General features: G+C 37.8%; 1 protein-coding gene across 1 annotated transcript in view; it reads left to right on the top strand.

Annotated features, from left to right (window-relative positions):
• The window catches only part of ANGPT1 (angiopoietin 1), a 171,588-nt gene extending 157,608 nt beyond the window's left edge, over positions 1–13,980 (top strand). Inside the window, exons 8-9 of the mRNA XM_074894355.1 lie at positions 1,247–1,377; positions 11,576–13,980. Of these exons, the coding sequence (XP_074750456.1) occupies positions 1,247–1,377; positions 11,576–11,736 (292 nt within the window). The 3' untranslated portion in view covers positions 11,737–13,980. The remainder of the gene's footprint in view (positions 1–1,246; positions 1,378–11,575) is intronic.
• Positions 13,981–18,012: the final 4,032 nt, after the last annotated feature.

The following is an 18,012-nucleotide window of genomic DNA, read 5'->3' as shown; positions in this document are numbered from 1 at the left end:
ACTTGCCTCTCTTCAATAACCCTAGAAGAAACAGAACAGATGTTTCTCACCTTCTCTTCAGTGGAGAAGTCTATCCCACTAGATACCAAATCATATTCTTGGTTAGCCCTGTGGTTCATGTATACCTGCCTGTAGAGCTTCAGTGAGACAGGTGAGGGATGCTCCTGCCCCTCTCTCTTGCTCCAGTGGCTAGGGCTTGCTCCTGGGATGTAGGGATTATAGCTTCATATTTCTCGAGTAGACACTGAGATCCTGTCTCCTCCTTCCTGAATATGAAGCTATTATGGCAAAGGATACCTTCCTCTTCCAGCAAAGTTTTATGAAAAAACAAGAATGTACTGATCAGAAACCATTGTGTGCAACCTTCCCCTTCCCCTTCCCCTTCCCCTTCCCCTTCCCCTTCCCCTTCCCCTTCCCCTTCCCCTTCCCCTTCCCTCTTCAACATTTTCTTGTGTATGTCCCTGCAATTGTGAACTCAGGTCAGACGTGCCCAGGCCCCAGTGTTTCCTTGCTGGGACACAGGTACTCCGTTCAGCATCCCTGCAGCTGGCACACTTGGCTTTGGGCATTACAGCACTAAGCACCACAAACGCTCTGTTACTTGCTGGAGCTGGGCTCAGGCTCCTAGCTTATGATTGTGGTTTCAACTAGTTGACAAGACTCCTTAAGAAAAGGGATATTTAGCATTGCAAATCATGCAGACTTTTGTGGCTTGAACTTTAAGTTATTTTCCATTCATCACTCAGAGACAGCTTTGGCAGAACTGGGTTGCTGGCTTGTGCTGTAACTGGTGGAATTAAAAATTCTGAAACTGCTGAAATCCTCTTTCAAACCCAGGGATTAATAACATGGCTGCTGTTAACTGGGAGTGCTGTTTCTGTGCCACAGTACAGCACAGACCAGCTACTCAAATACTCAATTATTCTGTCAGTGTATTCCAGATTTCTGAGCACCTCTCTGCATTCTCTTCTTTGTCTCTGACTCTCTCCACTTTATTGCATTTTCCAGTACAGATTCCTTGTGCTCAGTTCTGCTCTGGGGCAGGGACAATGTGCTACTACAGATATATTGAGAAACCCTGAATGTCCCGAGTTTACACCTGAAACATCAGAGGTTGAGCCAAAACACAAGACATTTCTGAATTTTCTGAGTGCATGTCATACAAGGCAAATCTGATGTGGAAAGAGATCTGGATCTTTTATTTTTCTTTTTGGTGACACTGGTTGTTTTCTCTTGCTTCTTTCAGGCTTTATCTAAAAGGTCACAGTGGAACGGCTGGGAAACAGAGTAGCCTGATCTTACATGGTGCTGAATTCAGTACAAAAGATGCTGACAATGACAACTGCATGTGTAAATGTGCTCTCATGTTGACTGGAGGTGAGTGCAACAACTCTGAAAATATGTGGTATATCAACAGAAATATACTCTGTTTTCCTCACGCAACCATGAATGAAGTTGCATTCATGGATGTGTAAGTACCATGTGAAAATTACTTTTATTATTATTGCTCCTACTCTTTTCTGTATATATACTGTGGTAGTGCCAATACCTCAAGATTCCTATCAGCAGGGAAGGGATTATTCAGAGATGCAGTCAGTATACTTCTGCACTGAAGCTGTTGCAGCAATGTCAAGGGTGAAAGTATGTTAGTATTATTGTCAAGGCAAGAAAGGCAAAGTAAGAGAGAATAAGCTAAGAGATGAACAAGGGGAGAAGAACTTTGTGAGAACTGGGAGAATCAGCCACGAAAAGAAGAGAGAAAATGCAGGGAAATAGATAATAGAAGGTAAAGTTTAAAAACAATCAGAATCTGGACTTGCGATATGTTATCTCTTTCATTTAGGGTGTGATTCTGTTATTGAAATAATTATAATGATTCAACTTTCTGTATTATATAAGCATAATACATATATACGTGTATAGTTATAGACATAGTTAATGTAATGGCTAATTCACTCACCTGTGAAAGACTAGACATGCAACCCCCTGTTCAAATTGTGGCACTTAGGCGTTCTGGAAGATTTAAAACAGTATCCTTAGTGAGATGAGTCGAGTTGCAGAAGGTAAGAAACAAGAGTCAAGGTAGAGGAGAGCACAGAGAAGTTTACTGGGACAGTTTAAAGCACCAGGTCAATCTGACTACCAGCAAGTATAGTGTATATGACTGATACTTGTTCCCTCCAGTGCAGAGGAGGAATATCTGAGATTACCTCCCTGTACTGACACCTAAAACTCTGCACAGGAATGAGAACTTTCTCTGACAAATGATGCTTATTGTTAGTCCCTATATGGGCAAGCTTGTCTTTATCTCTAGGACACCACATTAAAGCAGAAAGCTTAAACTGGGATTCTTTGGTTCATTGACTGTATGACCAAGACAGGCCCTTATCTTCACATCTGATTTTCTTCAGAGACTCTCCCTCAGTGATTTCTAACTTTCCTGGAAAATATCCTATAGCATATAAATTATTCAGAATTTTGGATCAAACTGCTAAACTGATATTATTTGTGGTTACTGGCACTCTGAATCCAGCTTAGGCCACATTCAGGCTTATATGAGTCTCTAAAGCTATATGCTAAGAGAAAATGGGTTCCCATCACTGCAATTTATATCAAATGCACAACCTAGCTCCTCATTCTCTTTTGTGAATTGGAAATGACCCAGTTGGGAAAGTCTTTAAGGACACATTTTTTCAAACTTTCCTAACCTCCTCTAGTCATATCTTATTAAAAGTCAACAAGGGAAACTTCTTCCAGTAGACAGGTGATCAGACACTACCTTTTGATTTCTATAAAAAAAAAAGCTAACTAGGTAGTTCTGGAGACAGATAACAGATAAGAAGTCAATAGTTTATTTTAATTAAAACTTTTGACCTTTCACTTTAGAGACCATGCTAAATTAAAGTGTCTTACTTCCAGGGCAGACCAGAATCTAGTGAGAAGCTCCTAAATGTGAGTTGTGTCTGTGCTGAAGTACAGACTCATTCATGTATTCAACCTGTCTGGAAAATACGTGGGAGCAGAGGTTAATTCAGGGAGCCGAGGGCTTTGTTTATTTTTCTGCCCTGACTTCTATGGTAGGTCAATGCCCCACTAAGGTCAGCCTGCTGTTGAACAACCATTCCACAAGGTTCACATATATTTTGCTGCAGCAGTCCTGTAAATCAACAGGAAAAACACATATTGGAATACACTGGTAGCAAATGAAAGGAATAAGGAGGAAGGGACAGAATTACCAAAGGCTGAGGAAACCGCAAATAGAACAAATCACTGCAGAGTAAGAAGAGATGTAGATAGCCTTTGGAGATAGTTGAGTCTAGTCCAAAAGACTCTGAGTACTGGTCTTCTGGAGATAGGCTGTACATCACTGAGTAATCTGTAGTTCTTCAAGAAGAGAAAGACTTTAATCATGTTAAAGTTCTCCTCAAACAATCTGCCATGCTTTGCTCTTTGAAATTACTTTCTCATTCCTTGAGAAATATCAGAAATTGAATTAAATACCAAAACATTTGTTTAGTGAGTAGATTTCAGTTTTGTACCGCAGACAAAGACTAATTAAGAAAAGTAGCAATGATAACAGATTTTGGAAAAACTCTTTTTTTTTCCCCAAAGATATCAGACTCTGTTAGTGTTGGCAACTTCACAGAGAGCTCTTTAATGATGAATGATATGAAATCTACAGGCAGGTTTCTAGCTATCTTGACAGTTTGGGTGAGTCTGTTATCTCTATGAGGTGAACTGAATATATTTATGTCAGGAATAAAGGCTGAGATAAGCTGAAGCTCAAGACTGATATGGTTATAGTCAAGGCTGAAAATAAAAATGTAAGGAAAACACACATTTCTCTCTGTGATCTTATGAGTTGTCACTTTTATTTGGTTTATATAAAAACTATTATTCTCTCTCCTCCTTTCTCTCCTCCCTCTTCCCCAGAATAAGAAATTAAATAGTGGGAGAATAATACAGTAGCCTTACACAGATTTCTCTCTGTGTGTTTCTTGTCTTTTCAAGAGCCATGTTATGCTACTTGAGTCTATCTTAATGTTGATTTTAGGCAATGGCTTCAAAAGTACACGAATGAGCTGGATTTTTAGTCGCTGTGAACTTTACATGGTAGTTAAATGTTTAGCTGCTTTTTTGTGCATAGGAAAATTTAAACTAAGGATGCTTGGTTTACTTTAAAAGGAGGCAAAACATATTTATTCAAATAATGTCTTCATTTAAACTTAACTTCTGGCAAAATAGTAAAAATTTTTATATTATGAAAATACCTATTAAGAATTGGTACAATATCTCAGGTCAGTAAACAGAACAAAATGTTGTATCCCCATATCATTTCGAGCATTATTCTGAAGGGTACCCCAGTGAGCTACATACACAGCTTTTTGCAAGAAACAACACCTAAAATGTAGCAGACTGTCACCAGAATGAAGCACTGCCCAAGATAGTTTTCCAATAGAAGTGCACTTAACGTATCTGGATCAGACTCATGGACACAAAGCCAAGGCACAGCATCCTGCCAGAATACCACCGGTCAGCTGAGACCCAGGAACTGTTTGTGCAATTGTTTTCAGTCACTGGAAAGTGACTTATGGTACCTTGTCCCATAGTGAAAGAATCTTAAGGTGATTTGCTTTATCTTGCGTTGGCTGCCGTCTGAGGTGTTCAGACAGGATTTACCTTGCTTCAGGTCATAAGCGAGAACATTGCTAAAGTTCTGATCCCTGAAATAGTTTGACAAAGTGGTGGGAAGACTTTCTAGATGTCTTGCTAGTATTGAAACAGCATAAAGTTTTTTATTTTACTGGAAGCAGAGGTTCATCCACTCACAGTCTCCTATCTCTGAAAGCAGTCAGCAGTAGATGCCTCAGTATGGGCATAAGAGCAATTCAGATAAATGATACTTCACCTGAGTGTTTTCCCAGTATCTTTTGCATCTCAGGGGCTTCCCGATTCAGAGACAGTTCCCATGTATTTAGTAATACTCAATAGATTTGTCATCTATTAAGTGAGAGACTATATGTACGTTATCCAATTAGAAAAAAAAAAACAGAGATCCTCTTATATTTCGTTGGAAACAAAAACTTTGAAAGTAGAAACCTCAGCACACTTAAAAGTATCCAACTTGAACCCCTGGATATACATCTACTTACATAAGAAAGCATCAGTGTTTAGGTTTTATACATATTGTTGCTTTCATAAAGAAGTTACTTACAAAACAGCATTTATGAAGTATCATTTATACTGCCTAACATTTTGATAGAAAAATAAAACCACCATGCAGATAAGAAACAATTGGAATATTATTTGACTTATGCTAGAAATATTATAAATATTTCATTAAACAATATTATAAACATTTCATTAAACACACTCAGCACTCAGCAATCATCATTGTATTGCTATGTTTATCAGGGTTAAGTATGGAAAATAGTCATAAAGTATTAGGAGAACACCCATAAGTGACTAACTTAAAAATTATTCTGTTGATATATTCAGAAGATTGGAACATGGTCACCAGTCTGCAAGTTTCATGTTATTTTTACCTCATAAAAAGGTCCATATATAAAGGACTGTGTTATCCAGTTGATATGAAAAGCTAATGCCTTTTCATCTTATATCCTGACAGCTAAATTCTGATTTAACCTTCAGAATGTCAAGTATCAATTGCTAAGTGATAGTCAGGTCAATACAATACTCTTAACGAATAAAAGAACATAGGCCTGGAAATGACTTCCAAAGGTCATTTAATCCTTTTCTAAGACAGACTCTACCTATTTATTTCTGTATTTCTATTCATCTTCAATATTTGTAGTGATAGAGATTTATTCTCATAATATAATCTGTTACTGAGTTTGGCTACACTTAATATAAGAAATCTTTACTTGTTGACTAAACTAATTCTATGATAATTTAAGTGTGTTCCATCTTGTCCTACCCTCCATCACTGGAAAGAAGAGACCATTCCTTTGCATTCCTTTGAAAAGCTGCTTTTTTCAGCAGCTTTTTTATGAATTTGAGATTGCCGACAATCTGTCTTTTGAATTCTGAACTAAACAATCCTAAATCTTTCCTCTTAGATTCACTCTTCTGGACTCTGTCCAGTGGATCCACATATAGCTTGAGGTGTTATCCAAAACTGCACCCAGTCTTCTAGCTGAGAAGTTACCAATGCAAAGTCAAAGAGAGCCTAAGTATTGCCATCTAACTTTAAAGTACAGAATTTCAGAAATGTTGAAATCTTTCATAAAATAAATTGTTATGTATTTTGAATAATGAAAACTATTTCAATATTTTTGCAACAGAAATTGTTCTTATTAGTTTTGTTGACAATGCACTATATTTTATGTACAAACCCAGAGGGCTAGAAATAAATATTGTTTTTTCATAGAATCCATTTATCCCATAAACCCATACAAATATACTGTCCAAACGTACTTTGGACCTTATTGAATGGTTTGTATTGATCTTACTACATTTGAAGGCATTCAGTGTACTCAGGAGGGAGAACAGAGACAGATGAGTGAAGAAAGTGTCTGCCATCAAATGTGCAGGGTTTAGACACCTATTCTTTTAGTATGTAAAAGGCAACTAAGAACCTCTCATTAAACCTGAGTGATCATTAGCAAGTTCCCAATGCATGCTAGATTTACAGTGCACTCGTGAATTGATGAGCACTAGGTTACTAACAAAGAATTTTACATACATACATGTTTATTTACAATTTATACAACAAGCCAAAAAAGGAAAGCTGTTAGCTTTGCAATACAAAAGCCTTTTTAATGTTGCTTTTGACAAAAAAGGTTCTATCATATAAAAATTATACTTGTGACTTCAGAAAACCATTACAAAAGATAGCTGTGTTTTTTTCTTGTATTATCATTACTCATTTGAGCATTGCTCCTTTATTAGGTAGCTTTTTGCAAGAATCTGTGGAAATTATCTCAATATACATTCATATTTGGCCAAAGATATAGTACAAGCAGATCTGTGGAGCTGAACTATTTGGTGACAGGTGGCTTGATGATTTATTTAATGAAAAGAGCTGACATGAAATTTAACAACTTCCCAGAGGTAGCAGCAACACTAATTAAAGACCAAAGCATAACAACCCATAAAAGCGTGAGCATGTTTTAACTGCTTCAGAAGAACAGCTGTCTACAGTGAGGATTCATGTTTATTTGTATAGCTGAACTTTGAAACAACTTATCAATGTAATATCTAAATTATTTTCTGTTTGGACAATATACTTTATGACCCAAGAATTTTTACTGCATACAGAGATGGTAGTGCTGTTTGGACTATACAAATTATTAGAGGTGGACTAACCTCAAAAGACTGAACTACTCTCCATTCAAATAAGCAATTAGTGATTTCATGATCACAACAACTTGAAGAAACTACCTGTGTTTCTGAATAAAATCTTTCTTAACCTTCTCATGAAAACCTCCTCTTTACCACTTCATTAGTAACTTTAAAATCTTGTTTCTATTATTATTTCTCGTAATGACCACCCTTATGTTTCTTATGCATGATTCAAATATCCCATGGAAATCATTAAAAAAAAGTTATGTCTGAGCTTAAAGTCTTACTGCCATTCAGAGAAGACTTGACAGTAATTTGGGAAAGCCACTACCTTGTAGTTAAAAATAAACAAGATTCTTCATGGGAGGAAAATCCTGTGAACTCCAAGAATAAGCCAACATCTAGCTACTGGAGTCTTTCCTTGGGTCAGACTGTCTCACAGCTCTGGAGCTGCTTTATTTGGTGTTTTCCGCAATGGCAGTGCTGCAGGTATCTCTTTCAGAAACCTCTGGTTTATGTTCCCCCACTTCCTTATAGATACCAAGAAAGTAATTCTTCCATTCCTCTTTCCTCCAATATATAAGGTGTCTGAAAAAACATTCGCATCCATTCAAAGATGTGTATTTTGGTGTTGTAACATGCAGTAGGAAGTCATGTGATAATCTGAGGCCCTATGGGGACTGCAAGGGAGAATGGAGAGAAAGAACCATATAAAGAAAAAAAAAATACTTAAAAAAGAAAGACAGAGAGAAATTAAACCCAACATTTCAATGTAACATTAGGAAACATCTTAAAATAATCATACAGTGTCACTAACAAGAACAGTATAGTATTAAAAAAGATGCTTATTAAAACACATTTTGAAAGAAGTACCTATTTAGAAGAAATGTATGATGTGATATTTGAGCAGGTCCTCACAAAAGTTTTATAAAATTTTGCAATTCTTTGACTCATTTCATTTTTAACATAGATTTTGTAGGGCACTGCTGAAAACTTTCTCCCGGAAAAGACCATTAATGCATCTATTGCTGTTCCTTTAAAATGAAATGGTAACTAGCACATCTTGCTATGTCTTCATCCCAACACCATAAACAGAACCCAGCTACATCTGTGTTCCAGCTTTGAACAATGACGATTAGATTTTCTTTGTTTAACATTGTCTTAAGTTTCTACAAGATTATACTATGGTTACAGTAAAATATCAGCTGTATGGCTTTCTCTTTCTTTGGTTATTGCCCCCTTAGGTATAACATTGTAATCAAAGGGAGGTCAATTGTATCAAAATAGAAGCTTGCCAGAATTTATCTGGCATAAATTCTTCCCTCAAGATTTCATTATGAAGTGTTACTTCTGAAAAAAGCACACTATTATCCAAAATCTAAGAAATTACTTTACAAGACTAGAAATATAAATTACATGGATCTGAATACAAAAGACAGAGTAAACACTGGATCTGAAGACTAATCACAGTCAATATCATATCAGTAGTAGTAAGGCATAGTTTAAAATACCCTCATACAATGCATTCATTATAGGTAGATAAAAGGCTAACCACTGAATATGATGAAACTGGAGGATTCACTAGGGCAGTGCACATTGTCTAAAAGGAGATTCTTACAGTTTAATTCAATTTCCAGAAGTCAAAGTGGGAAACTCACTGAAAATTTAAAATTCTGCATTTCAGTCCACAGTGACACCTGCAAATTCAGTAGCCAGACCCTAGATGATCAGTTCACTACTACTAGTGGTTCTTGAAAAAGGTTTGCAGGGTGTCCTGGGAAGGTTACAATGCTGTGATGTGGAGGCTGAAATAACTTTTTAAAATAAAGTGGCATTTAACCACCAAAAAGCAAAAACCACCACTTGATCTTTATGATCTCATTTGCCTTCATACCTGAAGGAAAATGTTCAGTAAACCATAGTACATGGAAAGATGCATAAAACCTGTGCTAAAGATTCATAAAGCCATAGGCCTTACCATGAAAAAAAGAAAAAAAAAGCAGCAGCAATCTTTCTAACAAATAGGCTCCTAGCCATTGAGGTTAATACGTTTTTGACATTGGGAATATTAGCTCTTTGCAGTCTGGGCATTCATTCAGCCTTTCTCAGTCTGAACTAAGCATCTTTCTGTTACATTACGTAGATATCCTGTAAGGTGTTGGAGAGAAAATTCTATTCCCATCATGATATACAGCAAAACTCCCACTACTTTCAGTGGAGTCAGCATGTCACCTAGTTTATCTTTGTCAGTTTGTGTTCTGTAATCTTGCCAAGTTTCATGTTGTTTGGAGTGTTCCTTAAAACTCTAACTCCCATGGCAATCTAAAATTCACCTTAACAAGAAAAGATCTTGGAGATGTAGACAAGAGAGTTGACTGATTAATTTAATCTTAAACCAACAATTTAAAATAGATCTGAAGATTCACATTGTTTTTCACCACTGACTCCATTTTCTTCATTGATTAAAGACATATATATATCTTCACCGTAGAAGTCTAAAGGTGAAGTCCCTCTTTTTTCATACACTTTGCAACAAAACCTGTCCTTCTACCAGGTTTGAATTTTCTGCGTTCATACAAATGATAGCAAAATCTCTGTCATTTTTAGTAATATTCACAAGTACTTGCTAAATATTTTTTGTTTTATTTTTAGTGCTATGTTAACAGAGCACTCATAAAGGTGGAGGTATGGCTCTACATGCATTTTCTTTGGCAGAAAACTCAGGTTGAGAAGTTCCTGAGTTGTTATACTTCTTTTTTATCCTAACTTCTCAGTTTACGACTCCTTCAGTTATGCCAACACAACTGTTCACAGGGCCATTCTGTAAACCAAATTGCTGGTTTGGCCTCAGAAAGAGAAGCTCTGGGATTTTTCTAAATCTGTGTCACCTCACTTTTCAGAACAGTCTTACAATGCAGCTGCTGGAGCAGTGAACTAGAATCACAAGTATCTGGGCAAGACATTTATTGCCCTGTCTTTTCAGCAGAATAAAATATATGCAATTGCACACAGAGTTCAAAGGGTTAATGTGTAGGAAGCTGCATCTTGCTGGGAAAGAGCAGGCAGGGTAGGGGGACAGAAGAGGCAGTTAGCAACTTTTTAAGCCCAACTTTGATATCAATCAGTAAAATTTTTGATATATTTTTGTAGTCAATGATAGATAACTAGTAATTTTCTGCTAGCTGTAGACATGTAAATAAAGTGCCCCTTTTCTAAAAAAAAAAATATATAAATGTTCATTTGTCAGTTTTCTAAGCACCAGGTGGGAACTTGCTCAGAGGCTTTGCAGAGAAGTGAACAAATCTTAAATGGATCTGAGTGAGGACCCACCTGACATTGTTGACCTGAAAGCATTTGGCATATTTCAAGATCAAGATTAGGAGGCTCATGATTTAATACAGGTTTTCACATTCTAAATAATAAGATTAAAGATTAAATGTCACTGTTCTGGCCCAAACTGTATGTGCAATGAATATATACCTTAATTGAAGTTGGCCATACTGTCACCTAAATGCATACACACTCAGGTAATCATCTAAATCATCTATCCATGCACACAGGTATTCTGACTGTCAGTGTCTTACAGTGTTAGAATTGTCTTCTTCACTTAGTCCTTCTATTCATTTGCTGAGTCTTTCTTATAAGTTTAATGTAAGTCTTAAAGAAACAGTCTACCTGTCTCCTTGTACACCATTCTGAATACTGATTATTACTATAATATTGTAATTATTATAACAGGGCAACACCATCACACTCATAACACATTTGCTAAGAACATCTAACCTGAGAGCAAAAGCAAACTGTGAGCAATTGAACAATCACAGTTAAAGCAACAGAAAAGGACTGTAAATAAAATGAAATCATGCTTATACTCAGAATAACCAAACAAGTGAAATTATGCATAATACTTATGAATTATAGTCTTTTTTTGAGGTTTACATGAGATGGGTGAACTGTGATACTGTCTAAACATGCAAAGGAGTTAATTCGTCTTTACTGTTCTTGCTCTTGCTTCACATAGTGCATATAAAACCAGAATGAGTTAGGACTGAAGCACTTTTCCAGCACTGTAAATATGTGTGCATTCTCCAGCACCGCTAGCTACAGAATGGCACAAAAAGAGCAAAAAAGGAAAACATGAAAATAACCCCTCAAACACACACACCCCAGGAGTATTTATGAGTCTAGAAATAGCAGAATTGGCTAATCAGGCACAAAATAAAAATGCTTAGTGCTCTTGCAGTTTAATTGTTTCTCTTAATGGTTTCAGGGTGGTGGTTCGATGCCTGCGGCCCCTCCAATCTCAATGGGATGTTCTACACAGCTGGGCAAAACCATGGAAAGCTCAATGGCATCAAGTGGCATTACTTCAAAGGCCCCAGCTACTCCTTGCACTCCACCACCATGATGATTCGGCCCTTGGATTTTTAAAGGTATTCAGCAGTGGATCCCAGAACGAGTCAGGACAACACTGCCCTCAGCAGCACCACTATCACAGTCTGAAGGTAAAAGGTGAAGGACTTCTTGAAAGCAACATGTAGGGATGATGCAAAGTCACTTCATTATCACTCCATAACCCACAAAAACTCCCCAACAGTCACCCCGTGTTCTGATGACTGGGGGAGGCTTCGTTTAGATGAAGGTGGCTGCAATGATTTTCCGGAGAACAACTGGATCTGGTTATTCTGTCCAAAGCTGGTGCTTGTCAGTGAATGTCTTTTTTAATAAAAGATGCAAAACCACACCAGGTTATTCAGCAACAGCATCTGAATTTGAAGAACTGAAATGTATTAACCACCGTCTATTGAGTAGAATGTTATTCAGCAGTGAAATGTCAACATTATACACATGAAAAAGGATTACAGAGACACCTTTATTAAAACTCATCTTAAAGCATTAAAGGTGACCACTCGAAATATTGTTTCTCTTAAATGAACTGCATTTGAGTGGTGGATGGATTTATGTTAATCCTGGAGTCAAACAGTTTGTGTTAATATTATTTTTCATTAAATCCTTTAAGGACATGTTTCTCATAAATAGACTGAGTCAAACATAGCAAGAATGATAAGGGTAATAAGCATAAATTCTTCAGTTGCTCTGTAGAGGTAAATCAGGTAATTGGCATAATCTCTGAGCTAGGATTTATAGTGTGATAACAAAAGTAGCTGTGTTTTGAGGTTTTCCCCTTTCATTAAAAGCAGTCTGAATGTCATGTAGAAAAATTAATGGAAGGTTTAAAGAATGTGAAATATTATCCTAAAGAAAACATGGGATTTTGCATGGAATATTTCAATCAAAAATACACAGGAAAGCAAACTGTTAGGGTATATAAAAATTACATAAATGCATAGCTTAAGGCAATGGATTCATTTTACAGTATCCTTGCATGTGCGCAATTTATCATTAATTATTTTACTTTTTTATTACATTTTTGTGAATATCAGAAGCATGCCAGTTCTACACAGTGCTTAGGCTACAACTATAAAAAATACTCATCAGAACTGTATAGAAAATAAAGAATTGTGAAGTTGTAAATAGCATGTTTATATTTCCTGTAATGGTCGCTTAACTTGTACAGGCAGCCCTGACCCTATTCAAAAGGTGCAAAGCCTCAAAAGGATATAAATATTAAAAGAACTTTAGAAGACTGTTTACAGGTTGCTAAAAAGTAATTTTGTTATATTAAAATGTTGCAGAAATATGGGGCAAGATGTACAATTCAACTATTGGAAAGGATAAAGTGCCTATAATAACAAGCAACAAAGTAGCTGGGTGTCCCATGAGGGTGTAGAAACAACTCTTTCCCTTTACAGCCCCTCATGATTTAGTCATATGAATAAAGTCCATTTGGGAAAGCAGCTTGCAGTCATCCTACTTCTGTTATATATAAAATGAGAAAGTTTACCCTGTTCCCACTGAAATAAAAAGTAACATTCTCATCAATTAAATTGGGACCAACATGACATGCAAAATCTGCGTGTGGTGAGTTTTTTACTTGTCTGTTTCTTGCTTTGTTTCATTGATTAAACTGCTCCTGAGATCAGGCAAAACAAAGATCTGAATCTTTTTTAAAGGATGACGATACTAGAGTAACTGTTTGGTTTTTTTGTTTTGGTTTGGTTTTTGTTTGTTTTTTTTTTTTTTTTTTTTTTTTTCCCCCCTTTAGCAGTTTATTTCTATGGAATAGAAATGATTCTTTTAAACATCCCTTCTTAAAGATCACAAGGCCCCACAGGGTTCTCTGTTTTTGTTACAATTTGGTATTTGTTTGCTTTTAAGTGGGAAGATCTTTGGGTTTGTGTATTTGTATATATTTATATATATATTTGAAATAATCTTGCCTGAGGGTTAATTTGCTGTTTTCTGTTGAGTAAGTTACCAAGCTACTCCGTACTCAGCAGTTTCTTCACAGAGCTGTTTTGTCTCAGTTTCCAGCAGTTTTTTCAAATGGTTTTCATTTATGTGCAAAATATGTGGTCCATCTTCCTCCATATTCTCAAAAGATATATTTTTGCAGGTCTCCAAGTTAGGAATGTGATTATTGCAGATCCTATTGCAAAAGAAAAAACACATTTAAAATCAAAAGCATGATATTTACTGTTTATTTATCTGGGTTTGAAAAAAATGTGGATTTGGTTTCCTATCCTTTATAATAAAACATTTTTTAAAATTGCAGGGTCCGTGATTTGCTTTGCTGTAAGTATACCTTTCTGTGACAGGCTGACAACATTTTACAAGCCACCATCGCTCTTTGTAATAAATATTAATAAATTTACATAAAGTCTAGAAAGGGAATCTAGAGTTTGTCCAGAAATTAATATTTCTAAACTTTCAAACATATTTCAGTGTTTTTTATTCAATTTCCTTGACTAAAATCGTGAGACTATATTTCTTAATATATTAAAGAAGGGTCGGAAGGATGATCCAGGAAATTACAGGCCTGTCAGCTTGACGTCGCTGCCCGGGAAGCTGATGGAGCAGCTCATCCTGAGTACCATCATAGAGCACATGCTGGACAACCAGATGATCAGGCCCAGTCAGCATGGGTTTATGAAAGGCGGGTCCTGCTTGACAAACCTGATCTCCTTCTACAACAGGGCGACCCGCTTATTGGGTGAGGAAAAGGCTGTGGATGTTGTCTACCTTGACTTCAGTAAGGCCTTTGACGCCGTTTCCCACAACATTCTCCTGGCAAAACTGGCTGCTCGAGGCTTGGATGGGCACATGCTTCGCTGGGTGAAAAAACTGGCTGGATGGCCGGGCCCAAAGAGTTGTGGTGAATGAAGTTAAATCCAGTTGGCAGCCGGTCACGAGTAGTGTCCCCCAGGGCTCGGTTTTGGGGCCACTCCTGTTTAACATCTTTATTGATGATGTAGATGAGGGGATCGAGTGCACCCTCAGTAAATTTGGAGAAGACACCAAGTTGGGTGGGAGTGTTGATCTGCTCGAGGGTAGGGAGGCTCTGCAGAGAGATCTGGACAGGCTGGAGCGATGGGCTAAGGCCAACTGTAGGAGTTTCAATAAGGCCAAATGCCAGGTTCTGCACTTTGGCCACAACAACCCCCAGCAGCGCTACAGGCTTGGGGAGGAGTGACTGGAGAGCTGCCAGTCAGAGAGGGACCTGGGGGTGTTGATTGACAGCCGGCTGAACATGAGCCAGCAGTGTGCCCAGGTGGCCAAGAAGGCCAATGGTATCCTGGTTTGCATCAGCAATAGGCGTGGCCAGCAGGGACAGGGAAGTGATCTTACCCCTGTACTCGGCACTGGTGAGGCTGCACCTCGATTCCTGTGTTCAGTTTTGGGCCCCTCACTACAAAAAGGACATTCAATTACTCGAGCGTGTCCAGAGAAGGGCAACGAAGCTGGTGAAGGGTCTGGAGCACATGTCGTACGAGGAGCGGCTGAGGGAACTGGGGGTGTTTAGTCTGGAGAAGAGGAGGCTGAGGGGAGACCTCATTGCCCTCTACAACTATCTGAAAGGAGGTTGCAGAGAGCTGGGGATGAGTCTCTTTAACCAAGTAACAAGCGATAGGACAAGAGGTAATGGCCTCAAGTTGCACCAGAGAAGGTTTAGACTAGATATTAGGAAGCATTTCTTTCCAGAACGGGTTGTTAGGCGTTGGAATGGGCTGCCCAGGGCAGTGGTGGAGTCCCCATCCCTGGAGGTGTTTAAGAGTCGGGTTGACATAGCACTGAGGGATCTGGTGTTGTTGAGAACAGTCAGTGTTAGGTTAATGGTTGGACTGGATGACCTTCAAGGTCTTTTCCAACCTAGAAGATTCTGTGATTCTTATTTTAAGTTCAAATTGTACAACTCTCTATCAATCTTTAAAATAAACTATTTCTTGAATTCCACATGGAAAGATACAAATTGAAGTGTGATGCTTGTTTCTCTTGCGTTATGATGTGTTCTTCTATCATCTATTTGATCGTGTTGCAGGCAGTGACAAATCTCCATTGATCTCTTAGCCAGAAATGCCTCTTACTCCATTTGTATGCCTTTTAACACTACAGGGATCAGTTTTAACATCTCTTTGTAGTCAATTGATCCTAATTTTCTCAGGAATTTTTGCTGAATTGGACTTGTTTGTTGTGTTCATTTGGACAAACCTAGCTTTTTAAATCAGCAATAAAGCTGTGAGGAACTACATACATAAAAGCACATTCTGCTCCTTCAGTTAAACATGTATGTACTGCATCAATTGAAGAGTTACAATTAGTAGAAATGGTCTTTCTGGACTTCATTTATATTAAAATGTTGCTTGCATTGAAAGATACTGAAAAATAGTCAGTGTTCATTGATGATAGTAACTGTACTATTTACCCTTCACAGATAAAATTCTTTCTGTTTTATAAAAAAAAAAAATACACCAAATCTTCACAAATCAATAGATATGTTTTCCATAGCATATAGATCCTTCATTTTTAATATCTTCTAAGGCTGGGGATGTAATCTAAATGAAAACTTTTCTAAGTGCTGTAGCATCCAGTACTGGCCTATTAAGTAGGCAAGTCATCTACATCTGTACAACAGGTTCCCAAGACACAGTTCCTTAAAGAACCCTTCCAGCTATAATATCAACTTTCTTCTCTGCAGACCTGCAGCTCAAACCACAGCTCTGACCAGCTCAAACAACCTCGTTTGGGATTGGCACAGCACTCACTTCTCCTTTGGGAAGAAGAAAACTGAAAATGCAATCACAACAACAGTTTAACTCTCTAGGTAAAATCAAGCTTAATTTACAACCAGATTGTGCTGAAGTTGTGCCAGAAGGCATTCCTACCTACCAGCTTTCACATGAGCTGGACAGCTTGAGGAGGGAGGCAGTAACTCCTGACTACAGCTGATGTTGCGGGTGTTGCCTGACTCTGACCTGTAGTGTGCATATACATGAGTGCACACAAATCCGTATGCCTGAAGAAAGCTTGCCATAGCAAAACAAAATGACCTTTTTGAATTTTATCTAGAGGAACTGTAACCTCAGGCCAAAAAGATATAATCCAGAAAGCACCAAAAATGAGATAAATAAAAAGTGCAAGTACTAGCAGGAAGGGAGGATTAACAGACAGCACGTGGAAGGTAAGGGAGCAAGAGCACGAAAGAGAGAAGACAGGGATATGGGACTGTAACGAAGAAAGGGAAAAGACAGACAGATAGGGAAGAGTTGAAGGGAAAGGATTACCTGTGAGACACAGCAGGTCCATATTTCCTGTGCCACATCTGTCACACAGTGCATGAACTATCTTCTCCTCCAGGAGAGTCCAAACCCCCCTCTCCCTGGCTCCTGCTCATATGAGCAGGAATCTATGGGTCTCATTTGATTTTGTATGCTTTGGGATGTTTGTTTGTCTGTTTGTTTTGTTGCACAGGGAGCAATTTAGTATGGATCTTTGAGAAGACATGCTGCTTGTGGTTGTGTCAGGATAGCTCTGTAGCAAGTCCTTTAAAATGGTAGAGTTCTTTTAGAAAATGTTGTATTCTGTTGTGTAAATTTTAAGTACTGATAATGAAATAGAACCTATGCCCATTCAAAATCTTTTGAAATTAGAGCCTTTATTCTTCCACTAGTTAAAATTTCAGTTGGGAGCAGACCTTATTCTCCATATAAATGATCTGTGCTGCTTTCTGAGCCAGTGAGTTCAATTAAAGAAAATTAAAGAATGGGTAATATACTGTAAATATGACCCCCCAAACCCACTGATATATTAAATGAAGGCCTAGGCACCAGTCCTGTGTTTTATCAGCGAGAATCTTGAGCCCCAAAGTGTTACCATAAATTTTCTTTCTCTCATTTCGATTCTCACCTTTCTCTCACTTTAATAGTGCCCGTGTGCCTGCTTTTAAACTGCTGGCAATGTTTGACTTCTGTTCCCTGGAAGTAGTCACAGGAAAGCAAGCACCACATTTAACTGAAGACCAAAGACCTGTAGACATTTGTGTTCACAACCACAACATCACCTATGGGGAGAGCAAAGTCAGTCTGTGCCAAAACTTGGGGAAGGAACCTTTCTTGACAGTCATTTGCTTTGCAAGGCCATGGAGGAAAAATAGGCACACAGAAGATCTTCTTTCTACTTAAACAGAAAATGGATGTTTTACCAAGTCAACCCTAGGAGACCTAACAGTACTCCAGAAGAGTAACTCAGCCATCTGCTTCAGCCCAGTAGGAAAAGGAGGGGAAAAAATTCTGAAACAAGGAAAACGAA

The sequence above is a fragment of the Strix uralensis genome, chromosome 1 (genome assembly GCF_047716275.1).
Source record: "Strix uralensis isolate ZFMK-TIS-50842 chromosome 1, bStrUra1, whole genome shotgun sequence".
NCBI classification, from domain to species: domain Eukaryota; kingdom Metazoa; phylum Chordata; class Aves; order Strigiformes; family Strigidae; genus Strix; species Strix uralensis.
The sequence above is the reverse complement of the archived record's forward strand: the minus strand, read 5'-3'. Positions and strand labels throughout refer to the sequence as shown.